At 43.8% G+C, this 26,906-nt stretch overlaps 1 protein-coding gene across 1 annotated transcript in view; it reads left to right on the top strand.

Annotated features, from left to right (window-relative positions):
* ADAM33 (ADAM metallopeptidase domain 33) overlaps positions 1–26,906 on the top strand; it is a 390,445-nt gene that overhangs the window by 115,994 nt on the left and 247,545 nt on the right. The window contains exon 3 of the mRNA XM_069630341.1: positions 21,877–21,955. Coding sequence (XP_069486442.1) covers positions 21,877–21,955 — 79 coding nt within the window. The remainder of the gene's footprint in view (positions 1–21,876; positions 21,956–26,906) is intronic.

The following is a 26,906-nucleotide window of genomic DNA, read 5'->3' as shown; positions in this document are numbered from 1 at the left end:
GGGGAAGGAAGCCAAGAGTAAGCCTGGTGCTGGAAGCAGTTCGGAACGTTCATTTGAACACTTACTTTGGTTGCTGAATCCCTACACATTGTTTAGCTTTAGCTGTGAGGGCAAGTATAGGTTCTGGAAACAGACTGACTTTTAAGTTGAACTTACTGAATCTGACTATCCTTAGTTTATTTAGGTTGGGAAATCCTAACTTAGTATAGGGCAAGTTAGGCCTTACACCATCCTGGTATTTAAGTTAATAAAGACGTTTTATTTGAACTTTGAATCTGTTGTCTGTGTCTTGCTTCATGATGCCTTCGTAGTGTCTTCTGGTTCTTCTTGATCTTTCAGCTGCGTTTGGCACTGAACAATAAGATATTTATTAATATCTACCAATATGGGTTGAATAGTCCCATTCTGACATACTTCTCTTTTCGCTCTCATTGTACTCAGCTTGGTCAGATGGGCTTGCCCAGATTAGGCCTCTTACCCTTACACTGTGGAGTCCCTCGGGTTGCTGTCCACCACTGAAATTATTTAACATCTACAGGGAACGCCTCGGATACCTGGTGACTGGAATGTGTATCAAGGTACATCAGCGACACAATTATATCTGAAAGTGTAGTCTTGGGCAGATATCCTCCAGTATAAGGACTCTCTTTGTGCCATCAATGATTGGATATCCCTGCTTTCTTTGCAATGAAATCTTTCTAACACAGAATTACTCCTGGTTTCTTCTTCCTCATCTTCAGCCGTTTTTCAGTTGGGGTTTGCTCCACTCTCTTCTTTGGGGGTCCCTTTTATCCCAAGGTCTCCTGTTAAATCGTTGGGCTTTCAAGACAGAGGTTTCTCAATGTATTCTTTTTTTCTCACTGGAGCTTCGACATGGCCATTCAGGCATTTGTTTTTTCTCCACTTGGTGGCATTAATGTTGTCTTCAAATGTCTTCCTGAATCGCCCTCAACCCTCTGAAGACAGTGTACCATGATTAATCACAGGTGTGCATATGTATGAACATATTACCCCTACCCTGATCTCTATTCATGTTCTTCTCATCCTCGTGCATTTTTGAAGATTTGCTGCATTACCTGTAAGGTACTAGTGTTGTCCGTCCTTATTTGACAAATAAGATGTTAATTTCCACGTTTCAAATATGCTAGATTTCCAACCCAAGCTTAATCCCCTGCTGCTCCTCAGGGCTGGAATTTTCTTCCTCCTTTAATTCAACTTTTGCCTTCTCCTTTAGAGTTTAGGAAGGCCCATAAAGTTTAATCTGTTCAAATGCTTATTTATAGGTTTACTGTAGTATGACCAGCTAGACTGCTGTTTGGTTCTATTTAAAAATGTAGTGTGTTTAATTTGTTACTCATGTTTTGATGTGTATGTAGTGCCATTCTGGTTTTATTCTGCATCGCCTCGCCTTGGGGCCATGGTTTTCATGCTCTATATATTTTTAAATAAATGTAAATAAATGACACATTTTGAATGTATATATGCAATCTTATCAAATATCTTTTAAAGTTCTCATTCTTGGATAGAATGCTAAGAGAAGGGACAGTTCAAATAACCTTTTACAGAGCCAGAAGATGCAGATTCAAGGTTTACAGTTGATCAAAGTCACACAAAGATGGCATATGTGATGCTAGGGGATTAGGGGTAATGAGGTGGTTGGACTAGCCAGAGGATAGTTACCGGGAAACTCTCAGTATGCTTGGGCCATCTGTTTATAGGGTCCTGGCCCTATGGTCTAGGTCCAATCAGGCAGACTTTGAGTGATTATTTGCATTGCTGTCAGCTAGAATATGTTGCTAGGTATAGGAGGAGAGTTTTCCAGAGTGCTGCTCCTTGAACAGCTAGGGATCTGCTCTTAGGTCTTCCTTTTTTAAAGTGAGTGGTTGCAACGTTGTTGCTAAAGCTAGTTCTGATGGACCTCTTCGCGGGTACTGAGTCATGAAGGCGTTGAGGTAGGTCTGGCTAGTTTTCTCTTGTATGCAGAAACCAAAACAGAGTATTTTCATATCTGATTCTTTTCTCAATTGAAGAAGTTTGAGGGACTGGAGCCCTATGAAGATAGGGTTCCAAAGTTTAGGCAGAGGAGAATTTCTTCTGTTCACTTTTTAAAATGTGCCTCATATTTTATTCACCAATCTCGCTTAATGTTGTGTTAGATTGTGTCTTGGCAGTGTTAATAAATATCATACCGAGTTCTTAAGAACTGAGCAATGAAATACATATTTAAAACATCACTTCAATGGCCAATGCACAATCCAGCACATTTCCACCTGTGTATATTGAAGCACTGCTGGTAAATTGGCTAATTGCAAATTCTCCAATGGAAGGGAAAAGATGTGGGCTAATATTTTTGTTAGTATAGCTGCCTGTAGAAATAAGTACCTCCAATTGGAATGAGTGCATGATCGCAGTTTGTGGACAACAATTGTGATAACAAATGAGCTGTAGTTGTTTAATAAACATAATATATCTACATGTTCAAATGTATTGAAATTGGATGATATCAGTACAGAGCCCCTTGACATAACTCAATGTTCCATTTTAGGTTGGAAAGAATTCTGTACTCCAGCAGTATTCATACACTTTGGTCCTCCCATCTGATAATAGATCATAACTTCAAGGCGTAGGCTCTTTACCTGATGAGTTGTTCATATAAAGCTAAGGTTAAGTCAATCACACTGTATGGGGTGGCCATGTGGGATTACCAAAACTTGAACTGCATACAAGCGAGCAAGCTAAGCTGAGCCCAATATCTCCTTTTCTTAGAACAATTGCTAATAAACAAGCCAAACTCCCCTATCTTATTTTGTGTAATTTGCTTAGATCGGATAATGGTCTGAAAATTCCTTGGCTGTAATTGTAACAATATATTTTATAATAGCCTGGCACTTAAGAGGTTAACATGGGGGTTCCTTCCCCTAACCCCCATTTAGGTGCCAAACAATAAATCATTCATTTAGTTCAAGCTAGATCTATCCATGATTCATATAGATCCACATAGATCCCTCCCCCTGTGCCAACAATGAGCCAAGAACCAGGCGGGGGTACAGAAATAATATATATATATTTTAAATGATAGGTACAATGAATATTTGCACCAAATGATCACACATAACACCACCCTCTCTGTGACTCAAAACAATGCTTCAATACAAAAATGTACTTTTAGCATCATTACTGTCGGATTTTACTTTTGAAAAAAGGAACATGGAGTCAAAGGCTACCCTTGTCAGTGACACTAAGGTGGTTTGTCTTAAAAAGTGCAGTGGAGCTTTGGATACCGGATATCAGTATGCTCTTCCAGAAAAAGTGGAGACAGTTAAGTTCTGAATTTTATTAGTTCACATCCGATAAAAGAGTATTTAAAATAATGACATATGCCGTCCTGGGCACAAAGAGGTTTTGTATATAGATCACAATACTTTGTACATATTTCAGTGGGTTAGTACAATTCAAGTGACTGTGATTTTATGTATTGCTAATAATGATATGATAATGATAATGATATGATATGGCATTTGTAACGCGCCTATACACAAGTGTTTCAAGGCGCGACGAGGCAGGGAGGGGGGACAAGGGGAGAACAGACAACGATCCTACTAGGCCAGGTGTCATTCAGATCGCGCAAGTGCAAGGGTAAATAAGGCAGTACACAAGCATGGTCGACACACAAACAATTGAGGTGTTTCTGGTGCGGTGGATGGGTGGAGAAGACTAGCGGTTGGAGTTGTTGTGACCTGTTGGTGATGGCACCGCACTGTCGTCAGGACTGAAGGAAATTGGAGCACAGAGGTGCCGTAAGGAGAATGACGTGCGCCTGTAATTGGAAAAAACATAGGATGGGGTGTTAGATCTGGGGTTCATTGAAAAATTCAAAGTGAAATTGCACAAAAGGGGGACACTGCAGGAAGAACAGCCTACCTAAGGTAGTTCAAGCGTCATGACTGTTTGTTGTTGAAGGTGCCGGTGGTTGAGTGCCTGGCATGTTGATTGTAGTCCGCAAAGTGGATAGGTGATCTCTGTGGTTGCTGAAGAAATTCAAAAGAGTTTTGTGGTTCAAGGGAACTGGCACATTGAATGTGATATAGAGAAAAGGGGGTAAAGCAAGGGGTAATATTACCTTGCAGGATCGATCTTGAGTTCAAGTCGAAGAAGTATTTGTATTTATTTTATTTATAAAGCGCAGCCAGGCCGGGGGCATACGGGCGCGTAAATTAGATCTGGTTACAGTTACAATTAAAAGCAGTCAACAAAGGGTTATGCTACAGTTACAGGTATGTACATATTTAGTGTTGCAGGTGCATATAAACATGATCAAAGATGTCATACATACATAGTGTACAATCAGCGGACAATCACAATAGGAGCAGTAAGTTAGGCTGTCATAGAGTCCATGTTGTGAAGCCAACACTTTGTGTTATGTTTGAAGCGGTTAAATGACGGTTCTGCTCGCAAAAGCGCTGGGATTGTGTTCCATAATTTAGAAGCTTGTACAGGGAAGCTAGCTCCTCCCGAGTTATGAAGTTTGAATCTCGGTATGGACATAGTGTTAGCTTGTGCTGCTCTAAGTGGTCTTGAGGAGGTGTGAGGCGTAAGTTGGTTGGTAAGGTATGCTGGTGCCAAGGTGGCTCTGGCTTTGTGTGTAAGGGCCAGAGTTTTGAGGGATATTCTATGCTCGACTGGGAGCCAGCGTAGTTTGCGTCTAGTCTCAGAGATGTGCGCCTTTTTGGGAATGTTGAGGGCGGCCCTGATGGCATTATTTTGAATTACTTGAAGTTTGTTGATGTTTTTGTGGCTAGTGCCTAAGTAAAGGGCATTACAATAGTCTATTTTGGATAGGACTAATGCTCTAGCAAGAGTAATGCAATTAGGTGGGGAGATAAACGGCCTGCATGCAGTGATCAGCTTACAGGTGTAAGCGGATGATGATGCTACTGCATTAGTTTGTTTGGAGAAGGATAAGGTAGCATCTATGTGGATACCAAGGGTTTTGGTATTATTTGACACGGGGATGAGATTGCCATCTATGGTGAAGGATTTGAATGCATGATTAAGATTTTTGAGTTTGGCGTGGGTGCCAAGGATGATCAGCTCAGTTTTTTCGTCATTGAGGCAGAGACCGTGTTGTGCCATCCATTCTTGTATTACTGAGTATATATCATTAAGGGTTTTGCTGTCTGTTTCATAGTTGCCCGAGATAGGAATGAGTATCTGGGTGTCATCCGCGTAGTTGGTATATGTGACACCCAGATAGTCAAGGATATCAAAGAGGGGCTTTGTGAATATATTATAAAGTGTCGGGGACACACAAGAGCCTTGCGGGACTCCACAGGGTACTGGCGGGGGTTCAGCAAAGTCAGTGGGAGAGAAGACCCTCATGGTTCTGTTCGCCAAGAAGGAACTGATCCAAGCTGTGGCTGTGTCTGAGAAGTGTGCTGCAGTTTTCAAGTGGTGACAGAGTGTTTGGTGATTGACCAAGTCGAAAGCTGCTGACAGGTCAAGCAGTAAAAGGAGTGCTAGTTTGCCATTGTCTTTTAGGATTTGGATCTGAGTCGTGAGGTCTATTAAAGCAGTTTCCGTACTGTGTCTAGGTCGGAAACCTGATTGCCTAAGTCCTAAGAGATTGTTTGATTCTAAGTAGGCCTGTATTTGTAAGTAGGGTGCTCTGTCCAGTATTTTTAATAAGAAGGGTACAGTCGTTATCGGCCTATAGTTAGACGGGTTGGCTGGGTCAAGTGTAGGTTTTTTGAGGAGTGGTATGACCCACGCATCTTTTAGGTTATCAGGAACTATTCCAGATTTAAAGGAAGCATTGATGAGGTTGGTGATGAATGGTGCTAGTTCGTGCGCAATGGCTTTGATGGTCAGGGCAGGCATCACCTTGGCAATTTGAAGGTTTGAGTTTCCTGATGATTGAAAGGGGTGAGAAGCTGAAAGGTTTACAGGTTGGCTTAAAGGTAGGTGATTTGTTAGGTAATTGTTTGTAGTCCGGGTCGGCTAGTAGTAGGGATTTTTTTGCATTGATTTTAGATTGTAGGCGAGCTATTTTATCTAATAAGGCCTTCTGAATATTACTACACCATAGAGCGTCAGTAACACATTTGTCTATAGGGGCAATGGGGGATTCTAATTCTTTTAGAATCTTAAAAAGTTCTTTTGTGTTGGATTCCGCAAGTCTAATCCTTTTGTTATAAGTGTCTTTTTTAGCAAGAAGGATAGCTTCTTTGTAACTGGTGGAGGCTAGGGTTAGCTCAGTCTTGTTAGATACTGTGGGATGTTTTTTCCAAAGTGCCTCAGCGGTTCTCTTGGTTTTGCGTAATTCTCTTAACTGCGGAGTGAACCAAGTGTTAAGGTGACGCTGTGGTTTGGGTTTCCGCAATTTTAGAGGGGCGATGGTGTTCAATGCTTTGAGTATAGCCTGGTTGTAGATATCCACTAAGACTGTGGGGTCAGCATCAGGGTCAGTATTGTTCAAGATGGGGAGTAATAAAGGTAGGAGTTTGTCGGGAGTAATGTCTTTCTTATTTCTCGTGCTGGTGGCTGGGGCGATGATAGGCGCCAGGTGTGGTGAGTTGGCTTTGATCGAAAAGGTTATTTTGTGATGATCAGACCACATGCAAGGGTCATTAGCTAGGAGGTCAATAGAGCAATTGAGGTGAGTGAGCCAGTCCAGTGTTCTACCTTTGATATGAGTGGGCTTGTGAATTATGTGCGTGTGACCCAGTCAGATAAGGTGTTGGCTAAGTCATGGGCGTTAGTGTTCTTGGGGTTGTTAAAACCGAGATTAAAATCCCCAAGTAAGATGGTTTGAGAATTAGGTTTGGTATCTGTGGTTATGAGGGTTGCAATATCCTCTATGAAAGAAGAGATGGGACCTGGTGGTCGGTAAATAAGGTGCATAGTAGCCGTGTGGTTAGGTGATATAGGTAGCTTGATGGACAAGGATTCAGCGGAGGGGATTTGAGCGTCCTGGATGATTCTAATGTCGAAGGTATTTCTGAATATGAGGGCGAGTCCACCTCCCTTCGTTTGAGAAGTGTTTCTGTCGCATCTAATGATAGCATAATCATTAGGTATGGCAAGGGCCAGAGATGGGCCGGAGGCAGCATTAAGCCAGGTTTCCGTGACTGCAAGGAGATCAAGTTTTTCGTAAGTTATAAAATCAGCGATGTCGAGAGCATGGGCAGGAAGAGACCTAGCATTCACCAAGGCTGCTTTAATAAATTTATCTTTTTGGGGACATTTTTCTGGTGGTATAGGTAGGTCATGCAGGAGGGTATGGGCTAGCTTGTCTGGGTCGATGGCCGAGTTGGCAGGGTTGTGGTCAATATGCGAGTGTTTTGTACAACGGTCTCTTAATCTAGAATTTCTAGTTAGGATGCTAGGGTGGTGGTAGTATGGAGAAGTAGGTGGGCAAGTTCTAGAATTCAATCTGGTGTTTCTGATAGCAGTGGTACAAGGTTGGTTAGGTGTTGGTCTAGTAGCAAAGTGACGTATCCAGAGTGCTGGATCATCCAAGTACGGGTTTGCCGGTGTCATGGTGCTAGGCCACGAGGTGAGGGTGGTAGTTGCCAAACGTGCGCTAGTGTATATGTCTTGATTAGAATGTGTGTTGGGTTGAGTAAACCAGTGTCTAGTGTGGATATACAGTAGGTGGAAGAGGGTGGTTACGCACCAATACATTATCTGAGTAGTGTAGCTAGTAGGCAGGGATTGTAAGTGTGGTCTATAAGCGACCACAGGGCACAACACAAATCAATCAAATGTGGTCTGTAGGAGACCATAGGGCACAACACAATAAACAAATGGGGTCTGTAAGCGACCATAAGGCACAACAGGAATTAGTCAAGTATAGTCTGTAGGCGACCATAAGGCACAACTCGGATCAATCAAAAGTGGTCTGTAGGCGACCATAGGGCACAACACAAATTAGTCAAAGTGTGGTCTGTGGGCGATAACACAACAATAAAATGTGGATTGTAGGAGATCATGGGTCACAACACAATAATCAAATGTGGTCTGCAGGCGACCATAAGGCACAACACAAATCAATCAAATGTGGTCTGTGGGCGACCATAAGGCATAACACGAATTAGTCAGATGTGGTCTGCAGGCGACCATAAGGCACAACACAATAGTCAAATGTGGTCTGCAGGCGACCATAAGGCACAACACAATAATCAAATGTGGTCTGCAGGCGACCATAAGGCACAACACAATAATCAAATGTGGTCTGCAGACGACCATAAGGCACAACACAAATTAGTCAAGTGTGGTCTGAGGGCGACCAGAGGCACGACACAAATCAACTGGCATTTTTCAAACAGGTGCATCAGGGCACTAGGCCACCTAAATTCAACAATCCAAAAGAAGGCTTAATAGCATTTTCCCAGACAGTACTGCTTGATTATAAAGATCCATGTATAGCAGGATTAGGGTACAGTATGTAGACATCGGTACAGTGCAAAGTAAGGTTCATTTAGCAGGTAAGTTAGCAGTGAGTGAGATGCCGTTGTTACTTCGGTGGCAGGGCCAGTCACTATGGCAGCGAGCACGTAATAGGTGATTGTGCCGAATGACTCCCGCAGGTGGTGGGGGGCAGGCACCAGTGGCAGGAGCCGGTGTTTAATGGCTACGTCTAGTGACTGTGGGAGTCCTGTTGAAAAGGGACAAAGATGTATGTAATACAGGGTACGTATAGCTAGCTGCAGAGGTAAGCGTGACTAAGTAAAGCCCGAGTGGAGGCGGACATACTGTCATGATGCCTACCTCCAAGGAGCCAGGTCCGACCCAGCAACCCCAGAGGCAGGCATCATTTGCCCCAGGGAAGCGCCAGCGGGCCCAAGCTGGGGCCCTTTGGACACAGTCCTGGCGCCTTAGGCGCCAGGCTCATGTTGGACCCCTGTCCTGGCGACTTAGGCGCCAGGCTCATAAGGCTAGACATGTGTTCAAGTGTTTTAAGGTGCACTTACCTGATGCAGACCATGCTGCTACATCCAGGCCCTCTTGAGGCCTGAATGGAACTACTTAACCTGTGGACCTACTTTCCCCTGGGTGTGGTCGGGGAAGGATACATACCTGATCGGTGGAAGGATACATACCTGGAACTTCTTCCAAAGCTATTTAAACCACGCCCGATCAGCAACTCACGCTTCGCGTTGTTCTGCTCCTCGCAGCTGGACGCTCACCATGTCAGCTCCTGCATCTGGACTTCAGCCACTCCTGTCAGCATCCTGGGTCACCTGCTAAGAGAGAATTGGAGAGAAAGAAGACCTTACCTCCTAAAGCTGCATCACGGAGACTTCACACCGATGATCCTGGAAGGGAGACATCATTTTAAAAGCATTTCGCTTCGATCGCTGCAGCGCTGCATTTCACTCACCTTTCCTGGGCACCTCCATCTTCAGCAGCGATCATCCGGATCCGCAGCCACTTCCCAGAGCCTAGAGAGAAAAAGACAAGAACACAAGGTGAGAGAAGGAAGGGAATAGGAAAAGCTCAGTTTCCTTCTAAGACTTACCTGTTGGGTCATTCCCATTTCATTTCGGGTCCTCCCGCTTCCTGGCATTCCGGACCCCGGCCCCTATGGGGAAAAAAGACAAAGACATTGAATGAGCGAATGCAAAGACATTACCCGAACGCTCATCCAGAACTTACTTGTCATTTACTGGAACTGCACGTTTCACTTCGGGTCGGCGCCATATCTCCGGTATTCCGAACCCCGGCCCCTAAGGGAAAAAAGACATAAGCGTTAGCACTTGCTGCAATAAGACAATGAACATTATTATTTAAGCTTGAACTTTTGAACTTGCTACAGAACTCTTACAGCGCCTTACCTGAATAGTCAAGCTTATTGAACTACCATCAAACCTCAATCCAGTGAAGTAACTGGGTTTCAACGCGCCCCTGCATCAGAAGCAGGATGGAGAACTCATCCTTCCAGACCCTAAGGTGAGACTTCACGGGGAATCGAGGAAGGGTATCGTGGAGGGCTGGAAGGGAGTGGGAGGCTTGAGCATTATTCCGTCAGTAGGTAATACTCCCTTTTCACGCACAGGGGAATATTCCTGCGAGCCAGTGAGTCCATCTTCAGAGTCCTGCGCTTCACCATAGAAGAAGCATCAGAACTCGAAGCCAGACCTGCGCCTCCATGGGAATCAGGTGAGCGTGACAGAACGCGAAGCCAACCCACAATTTCCCACCCGGGCGCTATGGAGACTTCCGAGACAGATCAGCTGGCCCAGCTTTTGGGGGAATTACGGGCAGAAGTGCACTCAGCCCGCCAGGAGACTAACGCTCTCAAAAGAGAACTGATCCTATCCAAGGAAAGAACAGATGACCTGGCCAAAAGGTTATTGCAGGCCCAGGCAGGGCACACTCCTTTACCTAATTCCGGAGATACTTCCACATCAATGGGTTTGAATAACCCGGTACAAATCAATCTACCTGGACACATGCCTAGGCCCCGCCTGAATGTTTTGCGGGGGATCCCAAGAAATATGCCGTCTTTATGAACCAATGTCGTTTACACTTTCTATGCAGACCCGGGGCCTTCCCTAACGACCAGACCAAGGTAGCCTTTATACTATCTTACCTCAGTGGCAGTGCTGCCGATTGGTCTATTCCATTGGTAAATCAGGATGATCCCATTCTCCAGAATTTTCAGGGTTTTCAGGCCAGCATGGAAAGATTGTTTGCTCGACACTCTCAAGGACAGGCCCTTGATAACGAACTGCTATCCTTACGACAAGGTAATCAGGATCTTCTGTCCTATGTTGCCACCTTTAATAGACTGGTTGTGGAAACTGGATGGCCAGAAAACAAAAGGATCACATTGTTTCAGCGAGGCCTGCGCGAAGAGCTTAAGGATGTTCTAGCTCAGATAGTAGATCCACCCCAGGTCTGCGCAGACTACATAGACTTGGTGGTTCAACTTGATCACAGACTTCAAAATAGAAAAGTAGATCGGTTGTAGTACGAAACCCGAGTACCGATTAAAATCCACGCTAACTCCAAGAGTACCGACGTATCCGAACCTATGCAAATCGGCGGTGTTAAAGGACCATTAACACAGAAGGAACGAGAGAGAAGGCGGCAAATGCAACTTTGCCTGTATTGCGGGACTTCCGGTCACTTTCTTCGAAATTGTCCGGTTAAACCACCTAAGAAGGTGGTTGGAGCCACTGATAACGATTTATTGACACCTGATTCGGGAAACGACCTAGCCCGACAAGCGTAGGGGTCCGCTTGCCGAGCTTGAAAACAAACTCTTTGACCTCGCATTTTGACATGCCAATGGTTCTCGTGGACCCAAAACAGCCTCAGCTGTTGCATGCTATAAAAGCATACATCAACAGTGGAGCTATTGGAAATTACATAGACCGTGAATTGGCTTCCAGGATTAAGCACCCTCTCCGCCCGAAAGTAACCCACAATGTCATTACTACAGTAGATGGAACCGAAATAGCCTCAGGGCCTGTAACGCATTCCACTGTTGAAATGACACTGGTGGGTCAGGATGGGCATCGGGAAGCAATCGTGTTTGATGTGATCAAGGCCCCACAATTTCAAGTAATTCTTGGAATTCCTTGGTTAGAAACACATAATCCCAGAATTGACTGGCGAGCAAAGAAGATAAGTTTTCCTGATTGTGAACCAACTTGATACCCAAGAAATCCAGTTATGGGTCTAGCCTCAGCAACTTCCACCCCTGTACAGCTACCGTCAGAATACCAAGAATTCCAAGACGTTTTTCAGAAGGAACAGGCTAACACGTTACCTCCCCATTGGTCTTATGATTGCCAAATCGATCTGGTACCCAATGCTCAACTACCTTGTAGTAGGATATATGCTCTTACGGAACCTGAGAACCTACATTTGCGTCAGTATTTAGATCAGTACCTAGCCAATGGTTTTATTCGCCCGTCCAAGTCTCCTGTCTCCTCAGCTCTGTTCTTGGTGGCGAAAAAAGAGGGCGACCTTAGAACATGTATAGACTATCGCGCCCTAAATCAAATAACGATTAAGAATCCTTATCCTCTGCCCCTGATCCCTGAGCTTATTGACCAGGTGAAAGACGCTTGTGTGTACACCAAGTTAGATCTCCAAGGAGCTTATCACCGGGTGCATATAAAAGAAGGCGACGAATGGAAGACTGCATTCCACACCAAATTTGGGCTCTTCGAATATCAGGTGATGCCCTTCGGTTTGTGCAATGCACCTGCCGCCTTTCTGTACTTTATGAATGATGTTCTTCGGGAACTTATCGACGTCTGTGTCATTGTTTATATTGATGACATCCTGGTGTACTCCTCTTCAGAATCCGATCACACAAAACATGTTAGGGCAGTTCTTGAGAAATTGCGCCAGCACAGACTATTTGCAAAGCTCGAAAAATGCGTTTTTCATACCACAGAAGTGGAGTTTCTCGGATTTATCCTGACACCTCAAGGAGTCCGAATGGACTCGCGAAAGGAGGACGCCATCCTCAAATGGCCATCTCCTAGCTCGGTGAAGGGAGTTCAGAGCATGCTCGGCTTCGCCAATTTCTATCGAAGATTCATCCCAGAATTTTCCCGAACAGTCCAACCCATCACAGCTCTCCTAAAGAAAAACAAACGCTTTGAATGGACTCTTGAGGCCGAACAAGCCTTTCAGGACCTGAAAACCAAATTCACCTCTGCACCTATATTGAAGCACCCGCACCCAGATCTCCCTTACATTGTGGAAACCGACGCATCCAGTTCGGCCATGGGAGCTGTCCTGTCGCAAAGAGACCCAGAAACTAACCAACTACACCCTGTGGCTTTTGGTCCAGGAAATTTTCTCCTCCTGAAATCAACTACGCAATTACCGACAAAGAGTTACTGGCTATTAAATCTGCTTTAAAGGCTTGGCGTCACTACCTTCTCGGGGCAAGACACACCATCACCGTAATTACGGACCACAGAAATTTACAGTATTTAAAGACGGCCAAGGTTCAATCTTCACGACAACTCTGATGGGCTCTTTTCTTTGCGGAATTTGATTTTGTAATTACCTATCGCCCTGGCTGCAAGAATGGTAAAGCGGACGCCTTATCCCGGATTGGCATGGAATAACCCAATTCGAGTTTAGAACCTGTGCCAATCATACCAGAACAAAGAATCTTAGGCCTAACTTCATTGCAAACTATTGAGGACATCCAAACGCAAGTAAAACAACTTCTAGACTCTTCAGCCTTACTGGAATGGAATCAAAAGGGTCCACATTACACCGTTAAGGATGACTTACCCTACTACCAGGAGCGGTTGTTTCTGCCTAGTAAAGAATTGCAAAAACTTGTTATTGCCCATCATCATGAATCATTAATGGAAGGACACCCTGGTATCGCTAAAACGGAGGAAAAAATCAAACGCCACTTCTGGTGGCCTTCTTGGAGAAAAGACATAAAGTCTTTTGTTTTGTCTTGCGGAATTTGCGCCCAAAAAAAAAGGGTCAAAAGAAAAGGCCAGCCGGCCTACTTCAACCCTTGGATATTCCACCGGCACCATGGCACACCATGTCAATGGACTTTATAACTCCCCTGCCTCCCTGTGCTGGTTACAACACTATCCTTGTAATTGTGGATCTATTCTCCAAAATGGCCCACTTTATCCCTTTAAAAGGTTTGCCTTCAGCTTCCACCTTGGCCAAGGAATTTCTGGAGAATATAGTTCGCATACATGGTTTCCCTTCCATATTAGTCTCGGATCGTGGAAGTCAATTTATCTCCCATTTTTGGAAGAAGTGTTGCCAACTAGCACAAATAGATGTGCGGCTATCCACCAGCCACCACCCCCAGACCGACGGACAAACCGAGAGAACCAATCAAACTCTCGAGCAATATCTTCGGTGCATGTTACACCAATCCGAGTTAAATTGGAAAGACATCCTTTGAATCGCAGAATATGCATACAACAATTCAGTGCATTCTGGAACCGGACAAACTCCTTTTTATACTTTGTATGGTCACCATCCTCGGACCTATGATCTAGATCCACCTCTGACCCTGGAAATGCCTGCAGTAAATCATCTGCATTCCACAATAACCCAAGCCTTCAAAGAAGCTGCAACTCATTTACAGCAAGCCAAGAAAAAGTATAAAACGCTGATTTGCACCGAAGTAAAACTCCTCCTTACCAAGTAGGAGATCAGGTATGGCTAGCAACAAAACATTTACCCCTCAAGGGCCCGCGAACCTTCAATCCCAGATTCATAGGACCTTATCCCATCAAGGCTATAATCAATCCCGTGGCCTTTAAACTGGATTTACCGTCTAACATGCGTATTCATCCAGTTTTTCATGCATCACTTTTGAAGCCAGTACAACCTGGGACCCGACTGTCCAAGCCTCCAGACCCAGTTCAAATTGAAGGGGAATTAGAATTCGAAGTTAAAGACATTTTAGACTCCAAGGTGTTAAAGTCCAAACTCTTCTATCTTGTTGACTAGAAGGGATATGGACCTCAGGAGAGATCGTGGGAGCCTAGTAACCATGTTCACGCACCTCGATTAATACAAAGGTTCCACCAGAGATTTCCGAACAAGCCAAAACCCCCGGAGGGAACAACCTTGGGAGGGGCCTTCAGAGGGGGTACTGTCATGATGCCTACCTCCAAGGAGCCAGGTCCGACCCAGCAACCCCAGAGGCAGGCATCATTTCCCCCAGGGAAGCGTCAGCGGGCCCAAGCTGGGGCCCTTTGGACCCCTGTCCTGGCGCCTTAGGCGCCAGGCTCATAAAGCTAGACATGTGTTCAAGTGTTTTAAGGTGCACTTACCTGATGCAGACCATGCTGCTACATCCAGGCCCTCTTGAGGCCTGAATGGAACTACTTAACCTGTGGACCTACTTTCCCCTGGGTGTGGTTGGGGAAGGATACATACCTGATCGGTGGAAGAATACATACCTGGAACTTCTTCCAAAGCTATTTAAATACGCCCGATCAGCAACTCACGCTTCGCGTTGTTCTGCTCCTCGTAGCTGGACGCTCACCGTGTCAGCTCCTGCATCTGGACTTCAGCCACGCCTGTCAGCATCCTGGGTCACCTGCTAAGAGAGAATTGGAGAGAAAGAAGACCTTACCTGCTAAAGCTGCATCACAGAGACTTCACACCGACGATACTGAAAGGGAAGACATCATTTTAAAAGCATTTCGCTTCGATCGCTGCAGCGCTGCATTTCACTCACCTTTCCTGGGCACCTCCATCTTCAGCAGCGATCATCCGGATCCGCAGCCACTTCCCAGAGCCTAGAGAGAAAAAGACAAGAACACAAGGTGAGAGAAGGAAGGGAATAGGAAAAGCTCAGTTTCCTTCTAAGACTTACCTGTTGGGTCATTCCCATTTCATTTCGGGTCCTGCCGCTTCCTGGCATTCCGGACCCCGGCCCCTATGGGGAAAAAAGACAAAGACATTGAATGAGCGAATGCAAAGACATTACCCGAACGCTCATCCAGAACTTACCTGTCATTTACTGGAACTGCACGTTTCACTTCGGGTCGGCGCCATATCTCCGGCATTCCGAACCCCGGCCCCTAAGGGGAAAAAGACATAAGCGTTAGCACTTGCTGCAATAAGACAATGAACATTATTATTAAGCTTGAACTTTTGAACTTGCTACAGAACTCTTAATAGTCAAGCTTATTGAACTCCCATCAAACCTCAATCCAGTGAAGTAACTGGGTTTCAACGCGCCCCTGCATCAGAAGCAGGATGGAGAACTCATCTTTCCAGACCCTAAGGTGAGACTTCACTGGGAATCGAGGAAGGGTATTGTGGAGGGCTGGAAGGGAGTGGGAGGCTTGAGCATTATTCCGTCAGTAGGTAATACTCCCTTTTCACGCATAGGGGAATATTCCTGCGAGCCAGTGAGTCCATCTTCAGAGTCCTGCGCTTCATCATAGAAGAAGCATCAGCACTCGAAGCCAGACCTGCGCCTCCGTGGGAATCAGGTGAGCGTGACACATACATGCAGAGACAGGGGCCATGCCCAGTCTTATGACAAAACTCGAGGAATGAAATATGTTGATTTCTAAATTTGCTAGTTCACGTGGTTTAAGTGGTCATCCGTGATATTTTCATGGGATATAGGTGAATGCCGAATTTGTATGGGCTTAGAGCATGCAGCTGGTTTGGAGGATTGCTGATCATGCTTATGGCTCGATAGTACACGTAAAATAATTTGACTGTGAGGGGCCATGTTGCATCTAAGTGAAATAGCTGCGGTCCCGGTAGCCAAGTAAGGACAAACAAATGCGCGGAGGACGGGGAGTCCTAGTGCTTACCTCTCAGCCAGCTGTATCAGTGGCTTGCGTTGTTGTCTGAATGGTGTGCATGCGTGATAGCTGGAATATATGAGAACGTTTCTAAGTTAAGCTAGACACGACGCGCATGTGCATACAAATAGCGTAGCTATGTAGAGCATGGGTGGTATTTCTGTAATGGCGGTATCATCGGGAATGGTCAGTGCATCATGGCTCGATACGTACACTTAATTAAAGACAGTTTTCACAAGATGGAGTGTTGTTTGGATTGTCCTTTTGCCAAAACGTGTGTTTCTCGTAAAAGGTCATTTAGATGTTAATGTACTTAGAAGGAATTATCATTTCATCAAACCATGCGTTTTTGTTAAAAATACAACCATTTTGTAGAAAATGAAGAAATATCCAAAAATGCTCAAAAATTATTAAACAGAGAAACATATAAATACATTGCTCCTTGGAAAGGCCTCAAATAGCCAGGGTGAAGGGAATAGAGACCCATTTTGTTGACAGAAACAATCATTTTAGTTGGTAGTACATAGAGCAATATTGCAATCTAAATAAATGAAGATAAGTTACAAAGGACAGAGTAGAGAAAGGGAAGAAGGAATAAATTCATCATTGGAATTTGTGGATAGAACCCATGTTTGTGTTCGTATGTTTGCTGACTAGTAGGTGGTTAAAAAACGACAACAGGTGTTTAAAGCAGCAGTCGAGAGGGACAAATGAGGGGTACTCGATCATTTGTTGAAAAACAAGTTCCATTCAATTGATATATTCAGGCCATTCTTGGCAGAGTCAAGTCGGCAGATCCATTTTTGTTCCAGTTTATGTAGTGCGAGATCTCTGTTGCCTCCACGGAATGCATTGTTGACAGTTTAGAGTACTACCCAGAAAAGATCGTTACGGCTGTGTTTTTTCAATTTTTAGTGAGCCACTAGGGGCTTGTCATCGACTAGATTTTTAAGGCAGGAGCGATGTTCACAGATTTGTTGTTTTATCTCTCTCTTACATTTCCCAATGTAAATTAGATCGCAGGGACACTTAATGGTGTATACTGACCATTTTTTTTTTACAGTTGGTGAAATTGGGAAAGGTCCATCTTATGTCTTTAAGGTCAATGTGTTTTATGTTGTTGGACAGGGAACATACTGAACAGTTACCACATCTAAAATTACCTCTGACGGGGGGGGGGGGGAGATTCCAAAGGGTAGTTTGGGAGATTTTTTCTTTTGTCTTATCTTCGTAGGTATGCACCAGGCGGTCTTTAAGGTTTCTGTTCCGTGTAAATGCAAATCTAGGTTTCATGGGTTTAAAATCTTCTGTGTGGAGTGTATCCCAATGACGAAGAATGGTTACACATGTCATCTTGGTTTTGTCTTGTTCCTTGGGTGCTGGTGTGAGGCATCTCTCTCTGTTGGTATGTTTTTCTTTGTCCATGGACCTCAGACTAAATAACGGTTCCAGCCTGTTGTCCCATGAACCCCCTTTATGTCAAAATTAGATAATACCTTGGAACATTACTAGATCATGAGCATTAGCATTTCTTTATAAAGGTTTCTGTGTTCAAACGCTATTTCAGGCATGGGGAACTGTGTATGTTTAATTTCCTTACACACTTAAAAATGCTAGCAGTTTTGAAATCACACAGACATTTGAGAATACATTTGATTGATAGAACCCTCTTTTCTTCTTTACCCCAAAGCAATACAAATTCTTTCTTTGATCAGGGTCACTTACTCACTCTCAGGAGAGAGTGTACATTTTTCAAGTAGAAATTACACTTGGTTTCAATTAATACATCACTTCTCGGCCCAGCACCAAAAAAACCGTCTTCAGTAAGATTCAGCACCCCTGTGCTTAAAGTGCAGGTCTGGGGAGTGGTGACAGTCAGGAATTTCTTTTTGCGAAAAGGACACCCCTTTCCTTTGTGGGGAGTCTGGGGTTCACAGCAAAAATAGGTGAACCAAATTAAAGTAGCACTAAGAAATAGGTTCCCCTGAGTCAATCTATATTGGTGTTAATTAAATTATTATTGAGTAAAATATGCTAAGGGTCTACTCAGTTTGCCCCCCACCCACTATTAATGGGAAGATATTAAACCAAGCAGATTCACCACATACTTGGTTTTGGTTTCATTTGGACAAGCTGCTTACATTGGAAATCTCTGTTTTTGATGCTCTGGAAAGTCAGCAGAGCTCCTCTTTTGAGGAAGCCCAGGGATCTGGTCAGGTACTTCAGTCAAAAATAGCCACCAGCATCCATCCCTCTGTTTGGCTCTCCTAAGTCATAGGGCATAGTCTGCTTTAAGGCTTTCCCAATTGCTGTCTCCCAGCTAGAAATAATCCTGCACCATACTTTAGTCATTCAACCCAGATGGCATTCAGGTAGCTGTCCTCGGGAACGTTACATTCTGCCACCTTCTTTCAGTATTTTACCAAGATGATATTCAGGCAAGTCTCTTAGGATTCACTCAGATGGATTTTAGGCAAGCCACCCTTGAAGACTATTAGGCAATTCTCTCACTCTCTGGTTGCACAGCCACTTTTACCCTCTAAGCCACACCTTTGAAATATGAAAATCAGGAGGTGTTAACTTATTAGCATTGAATTTTCATTGGACCCCTTACGGACCACTCCTCCCCAAGGTCTAACCTCTCTCTGCCGATAGGCTCTTGGAGTTCTGAAACTGAAATCCTGGGAAGGATGAATACACCCACCAGAGGTACCATTTACATGTTTCAGATTTTTCAACTCAAAAGTCACTATGATGACCAAACCTTTCAATGTACAAATACATTACAACCTATATATTTTTGTGTTCTTCTACGAATGGCAGTCTTTTAAAGATGACTCTTAAAATGAAACTTTTTTCAGTTTATACAAACGTTATAATGGGAATGTGAATATGTTTACCCAGATATCTAATTTAATATGCCACCAGCTCACCAACTTTTGGCTCCATCATTTTTTTGGCGAAACTAGAAACACATTTCTGATTGTCACAGGGTTTCAAAAAATCACATTTAGATACAAATTACATCACCATCATGGGCTTGTTATAAGCTTTAAAGGGACACCGGAATGGCCTTGGTGTGACCTATCATTGCTGATAAAATTAACAACCATAATGGTCTATTTACACTAATGGAACTGTTCAAACATAGATGCAAACCCTAACTACCATTTCACAATGTAGGTTTCAGTTATCTTGAAATGCTTCCACAGGCTCTGCGGCCTGCTTGTTAGTTTAAGCTAGAGTTAACCCATCACCCTTTGTTCTCTCAAGGCTAAGGGTCATCCTGCTGTTTATTTCAGAGACCAGGCCACCAATAAACTTCAGTGTTCACTGATTGAGTGTTCTGCATAGCAACTGACCTCCTTCTCAGGATATCGAAACTTACAGCCGTACATTGCCTGGGCCCAGAAGGCTTTTTAAATGTTGCATCTGAAAAAAATATTTCCTTTTGAATCTGTTGCATTTATTTTTTGATGTGAATCCTTTTATTTATTTGTAATAACTTGCATCTCGCCATCACTGTCCAGGGCCCTTCTCGTGATGTGTTCATTTTAGCAAGGCAACCTTTTTGACCACGTCTTTATTTCCAGCTGAGAAATGTACACACTTTTAGACATTGCAGTTTCAGTGTTTGCAAAGGCCTGATTTCCATGTAGGATCATGCTTTAATGTTTCTTGGCCTTGAATTTAGCAGGCAAGGCCCATTTGGTAAGTGAATTTTTGAGTCCACTAGGCACCGTAACAGTGTTGAGGCTAGCTTTTCATTCTGCCAGTGTGCATTTCCACAACAAAAATATATGTCTGCACATTTTGGGCCTACATGGCCTTTCAGTTCATGTCATCCTGGGGGGTTGTAGGTCATAGTTTCATAAACAAAAGGATCAAATGCCTTTTGTTCTGTAATCAAAGGACCGAAAAAAAGGATTGGATTTTTAATAAACATTTTTTTTATGTGGGGGTATCCCCTAACCCCCTGTTTTCTTTATTAAAAACACTTTTTTTACCAACCCAAACTTAAAATATATATACATAAATAAATAAATACATAAATAAATAAATAAATAAAAATTGATCCTTTTTTTTCGATCCTTTTGCATTGGAGCAAAAGGTCATTCGATCCTTTATTTTCGATCCTTTGACTGGACACCATCCTGGGGCTGTCATTAAACCCACACAATTCATACAAAAATGTTTGCACATCATGCAGCGTACATGCAGTATTGCTTATAGCTTGCATCTACAGAAATCAATTACTAAACCTTTAAGCAATATTGAGTATATTTTTAAAACTATCCGTAAAGAACCAGATTGAAGGAAACCTTTAAATAGTGCCTTATCAGTGATTTATATATACGGAGTAGTCGTGTCTTAATCATAATAGTTTTCAGGGGAATCATTGTTACATCACAAAACTCTTCTTCAGTTGTTGTAACCTAGACATTAGATATGAATTAGGGCAAAGCAGAAATGAAAAAAGTACAACAATATTTTGTCTATTTTGTCCTGAAATCCCAGAGAGCCCTTTTCATGTCTTGTTCTTTTCTATAAAGTATGTACATCTGAGATGCTGTCTTCCGCTCTCCATCCTGAGGTCGAGAAATATTTGACACTGTAAAATGGCATTTGTCCATTAGCTCTGCGTTAGTGACATAGTGAGAACTTGGACTCTATCAAAAGTTTCAGTTAATCGATGTGTTTTAGCACCCGGGGAGCAACCAATTAGGTTGCTCAGATCGCAGGCTGCATCCCACGATCCAAGCATCCTGATGGCTGCTTCCCCCAGCCCTGCCATCTTCCCCCACCCTCACTTCCCCTTCAATTTAGAGTCCCTCCTCACCCCCACTTACATGATGCCCTCGCTGCTGGGCCACTCTGTCTTTCTGCTGGCTGCCATTGAAATGGAAGCGGGGCTTCGCTTGGAGCTCTGTGGCGGTCAATGTGCATTTGCTTTTCATGAATGAACGGGGCACCGCAAGGCTCATCCATACAAAAGACATGGCTATATGCTCCCCGGGTTACCGAATTTTCAACTCATGGTGCTAATAGCAATAATCACCTGTTCCACAGGCTGGAACTTGTGATACCGGCCTCAGGGACTTCTATTAACTCGCGCCCTGGGCCATTACTACCGGTGCAAACCTGTGGAATGGGTGATTGTTGCTTAATTATAAACATTTCTGTATAGCTCACAAATTCTCTAATGTATTAACCAGAGCTAAATACTACAACAAACTGCAATGAACTTTATATATTTCCTGCACGTTTAAATAGAAAATGCATAAGTCAAACTATTAATGATCTCAAATTATTTATTGTATTTATGAATATTTTATGATATGTTAACTCATCTAACAATGTATAGTTTTACATTGTTTTGTATAGTTTTATAGATGTTGCCGTTCATCTGAAAGAAACTTTGATGATCATACCTTTCGTTGATGCCTTTAACGGTGGGTCATTCTTCCAATCACTGAAAGGAGCCAGCTGACAATATTGCTGAGGTTGATAAAGCCTGATTAGAACTCAGGAGAGTTAAGACTGATTTTGAGAGATAAAATATCTGTCTATCTATTTTCAGGGAGCTGCTCACCAGAGATTTTACTGAATCGCATTACCTGGAAGATGGGACCTTGATCACTGAGACACGCAATCACAAGGTGGGTACAACAGGTGAAAGATGCCTGTAATTCTTGTTTATCATAGCTTACTTTGCAGGGTGCATATTTCAGAGCTTTCAAAACCATCATGGCCTGTATGTGCTTCCTTTCTGTCATATGGTTTCTAGGCTGTATTTAAGGGGATGCTGGTTGAAGGAAGTCTGATTATGTAAGGCTAGTGATAAGCGTAAGGTTATATAATGGACGCCCTTTGGTGCCCTGGAAACACTGTGTTTTACTCTAAACAAGAGACAGTGGTATGTGAAGTGCCTCACTGGTGATATTTCTACCTGGAGGAAAAAGCACCAGGAGGAAAAAGTGCCAGTCAGTAGGCATCCGCCAACCAAAACTCACGTGATCATTCCAGCAGAAACAAAGAAGAGTACTAGTGCACAATATCCATGGAGGGGGAGTACAGGGGTAGCTATGATGTGACTTCCTTTCTTGTAGTATTCATTTTACACAGTTTATATCCACTCCACACTGAAAGTTCATCGCCTGGAAGGAAGAATGTACAAAAAGAGTGTGCAAAAAAACAAAAATAAATCCCTTTGTACATGTTTGCCTGAAGCTAGCAACAAGGACTCCATCACCCTAGACAAAAAAGAACAAGACATACCATCTTTTTAAGTAAAAGCCAGTGTGTATGGAGACCTTTCTCATGAACTAACTTGAGACACCATCTCAATAAGATACCAGCCCTTAGATCACTATAGCTGTTATAGTATGGCATGCAATAGTTACCTGGCCCATCTTGCCTGCTGATTAGTTGGACATTGCACACATGAAGGTACCTTCACATTTCTATGATGCCTCCAGATCTCAAAAGGAAAATAAGCTCAACGCAGCACGTTTCCTCTCAGTATATGTCTCTCTCATTGGCAACAGTTAATTCTCAATAAGTAAGTAATTCTTTCCACAAGGAATGAGGGAGTGAGAAAGGAAGTAAAGGCAATGCAGGTGATGACCGTCCTCCAGCACTTGCAACAAGATGACACCAATATCCCCGTCTGGGGCGTTGGTCTATGCAATAAAATGTTTGACTGCCTCAGGTTGCCTCAAAACCAGCCTTCATGTAATGCAATTCTTCAGAGTCGAAAAAGTTCACCTCCTCACAACCAACCAACAGAAATGCTTGTAAAATCTCTCTCCTAAGCAACCAGGAAATTTTCGAAGCAGATACATTCATTAACATTGAAGAAAGGAAGGGAGAAGAACCCACCATCTATCCCGACTTAGACTTTGCCCAGTGAAATGATCCAGCTCTCGCTAAAGCATTTTTACAAGCGATTCCTGAAGAAGAAGGCTTAGAGAAGGCTTGATTTACAGAAGAGAAACCTCCCCAGAAGGCATAGTAAAAACACAATAAGTGATACCCAAAAGCCACCGAAAGGTTGGACTGGAAATCACATATTCCCATTTTACCAGAATGCATTTAGGACAATCTAAAACACAGGTGCATATTAGTGGTAAGTTTCTGTAGCCAGGTATCCACACCAATGTAAACATTTTCATCCAGCCATGTAAACATGTCAAAAGACCAGCACGCATATCCCACCACCTGCCCCTCTGGACCCATTGCCGATCATAGAAATCCCCTTTTTGAGAATTGGTATGGACAGAATTGGACCATTTGAAACATCCAGATTAGGTAATAAATATGTCTTGGTGATCGTGGATTATGCAACCTGATATCCGAGGCATTCCCAAATAATACTACCCAGCATATTCTTAAACACCTTCTACCATATTTCTCTAGGGTAGGTTTCCCCAAGGAAATACTAACAGACCAGGGTTTGAATTTTATGAGTACGCTGATGGCCGAAGTCAAAGTGCTTCTACACATTACCACCTTGCGAACTTCTGTGTACCATCCCCAGACCAATGGCTTTTTAGAAAGATTCAATAAAACCCTAAAACGAATTCTACGAAAGCTGGTAGACAAGGACTGGAAAGACTGGGACTGAATGATCCCATGGGTACTATTTGCAGTGAGGGAAAAAAAACAGGCTTCCACAGGCTTCTTTCCCTTTGAGTTGCTCTATGGAGGAGAGTCGGGAGATGTCCTGGACATGCTCTGGGAAACCTGGGAAGAACACGAGGAGGTCCCTAATCCCATCTCGCAAACAGCTACTCGAATGTGAGAGCATATGAAATTGGTCCAAGAATTAGTTTGTACTACTATGGAAAAAGCCCAGAGCTGACAAAAGACCACTTATGAGTAGAAAGTGTATCTAAGATCATTTTCCATAGGACAGAAAGTACTAGTCCTTCTACCAACCTCAGAGAACAAACTTGACTCCAAATGGAACGGACCTTATGAGATAATAGAAAGAACGGGAATCTGTTCTCATAGAGTAGTCCAACTGCATTGAAAACAGAAAATCCAATTATATCATGTAAATCTGTTTAAAGACTGTAAAGAGATCCCGTCAGCCACCCATGCCAAAGTACTAGCCTGTCTGGTTCCCAAAGACACAGATAACTTTGATTTAATTCCTTCCGAGTTATCTACTCAATACCAACAAGATATAAAAGTTGTAATAATTTCATTTCCTGATGTATTCTCAGAAAACCAGGAAGAGTAAATGGTATATATCACATTATATTAGAACACCTAAAGGTAAAGTGGTACACTTAAAACCATATTGACTCCTAGAAGCCTGTAAACAGAAATTGATTGAGGAAGTCAACAAAATGTTGAAAGCCAACATTATTGAGCCCTCCTCAAGTCCATGGTCCTCTCCTATCGCGTTGGTCACTAAACCTGACTGTTCCTGGAGATTCTGTATAGTATTCTGTCAAGTTAATGCCAAATCAGATTTCGATGCGTATCCCATACCACGCAACAACGATATCGTTGATAAACTTGGAGCAGCCACCTTTCTATCAACCCTAGACTTAACTAAGGGGTACTGGCAAGTTCCCATATATGGACCAGATAAGGAAAAAACTGAAATTTCAAGGCTGCTAGGATTATTCCAATTCAAAGTCCTGCCTTTCGGTTTTCACAGTGTACTAGCCACTTTCCAATGCTTCATGGATCGAATCCTAGAGCCCTATTCTGATTTCTGTGGAGTTTATATTGATGGTTTCATCATTTATAGCATAACTTGGGAGGACCATCTCTTCCATCTTTATGCCATCATGAAAGTCCTCAGAAACGCTGACCTAACTGCTAATCCAGCTAAGAGCAGATTGGCCCAATCAGCTGTAAAATATCTTGGCTTCTTCGTAGGGAACGGGAATGCACAGCCCCAACATGAGAAGGTAAAAGCTGTCTTCGGTACACCAACTTCCAAGACGAAAAGAGATATTAGAGCTTTTCTCTGGTTAATAGGATACTTCTGAAGGTTTATCCCTATCTTTTCAGAAAAAACAGTATCATGCCACTGACTGGGTCTGGGAGGCGGGATCCTTGGCTCCTTTGGCACTGCCATGATTGCGGGTCTGCACATGCGTGGGCATCCGTGCATAGCCCTCCGCGCATACGCAGTCCGCTCGGAGACCAAGGCTTGCTCTCCAAGCCTCGCTTGGTTCCCGGCCTATTTCCAGGTCCCGATTGCAGGGAATCGCTGCATTCCAATGCGGTCAGGTCTCCTGATTGTGTCCCTGGCCCCTGGCCAGTCTAGCTTGCCCTGTGAACTGCTTAGCCATGCCCTGCATTTTTTGTTCTCTCTCCTGGTTTCTTCTTGCTCCTTGCTAGCCTTCCTGATCCTGGTACTGCCTGCCTTCCTGGGTTCTGGTGTAGTCCCAGTCCCTGGGTCTCCGGGTCTGGTGGGGGGTCCCAGCCCCAGGTTCTGGTTTCTCTTGGGGAGTTCCCTGCTTACGCCATCCTGTTTCCAATATTTTCTTCCTTGCTCCCTGGCAGTCTTTGGCTGGCTTTCTTCCATTCTCTTGTTATTGCCCTGCCTTGTGCCCTGCTAGTACTCAGCTCACTGGAAACCTCACCATCTGCACCGAACTTCTGCTGATCATCTGGATACCCACCATTGTTAATTGGACATCATCTAGACTTCTTTGTCATTGCTTGCATTGTCCTGACATCACACAAATCAGAGACGTGCTGTCCCGTGGCGTTGGGAACCAGTCCAGCCCCGTCCTGTTGGAGATTGCCAGGAGGGTGGTGGGTTGGTAACCTGCGTTGATGTTCTACACCTGAAGGGTACATCAACAGACTGGCAGCCTCACCACCCCGCTCACCAGGAAGAACAGGTAACCAGCATTCATGAGACACTTCGTTCAACAAACAGCCCGGCTGACAGATAAACTTAAGCATGTCGAACCCCAGAAACTTAATTGGAATGACGAGGATGAGATATGTTATTAAACCTTGAAGTAGATGCTGTGTCAGAACCCAATCCTAAAGGCAGTTGGCTTCTCCAATGAGTTAGTCTTACAGACAGATGCCTCCCTTAAAGGGTTAGAAGCCAGCCTGTTACAGGTTTGCCATGGATTGAAACATCCCATACTATTCAACAGCCACAAGCTGTTCCCACGTGAAAGAAATTTCTCCATGTTGGAACTGGAGGCCCTGGACATCTAGTGGGCCACTATCCATCTTAGGTACTACCTATTGGGATGAAGGTTCACGCTTGTTACAGACCACTCACCCCAGCTTGGATTAGCCAGCGCAAAGACTTCAACCCTCGCGTCATGCAATGGTTTCTAGACCTATAACCCTATTGTTTCACTGTGGAACACTGAAAAGACGAGAGAAATGTAGATCTTCTTTCCCGGTTCTCCTGGAAAACAAATGTAGCTTCATCGCATGGAGGAAGGGTATATGAGAAACCTGAAGGTGTCTCCCTAGCTAGTAGTCCCCGGGCATCTGTCATCCAGGTGGTCAGGACATGCCCATCACGATTGGATCCAGTTCGGACAAGTGAGGAAGGATGACCTGGATGGGGGATCCTTGGGGAATGGGAGTTGACCACCGATGGGCGACACT

This window comes from Ambystoma mexicanum, chromosome 6q (assembly GCF_040938575.1).
Source record: "Ambystoma mexicanum isolate Mex_15411 chromosome 6q, UKY_AmexF1_1, whole genome shotgun sequence".
Lineage (NCBI taxonomy): Eukaryota > Metazoa > Chordata > Amphibia > Caudata > Ambystomatidae > Ambystoma > Ambystoma mexicanum.
This window is presented reverse-complemented; position numbering and strand designations above follow the sequence as displayed.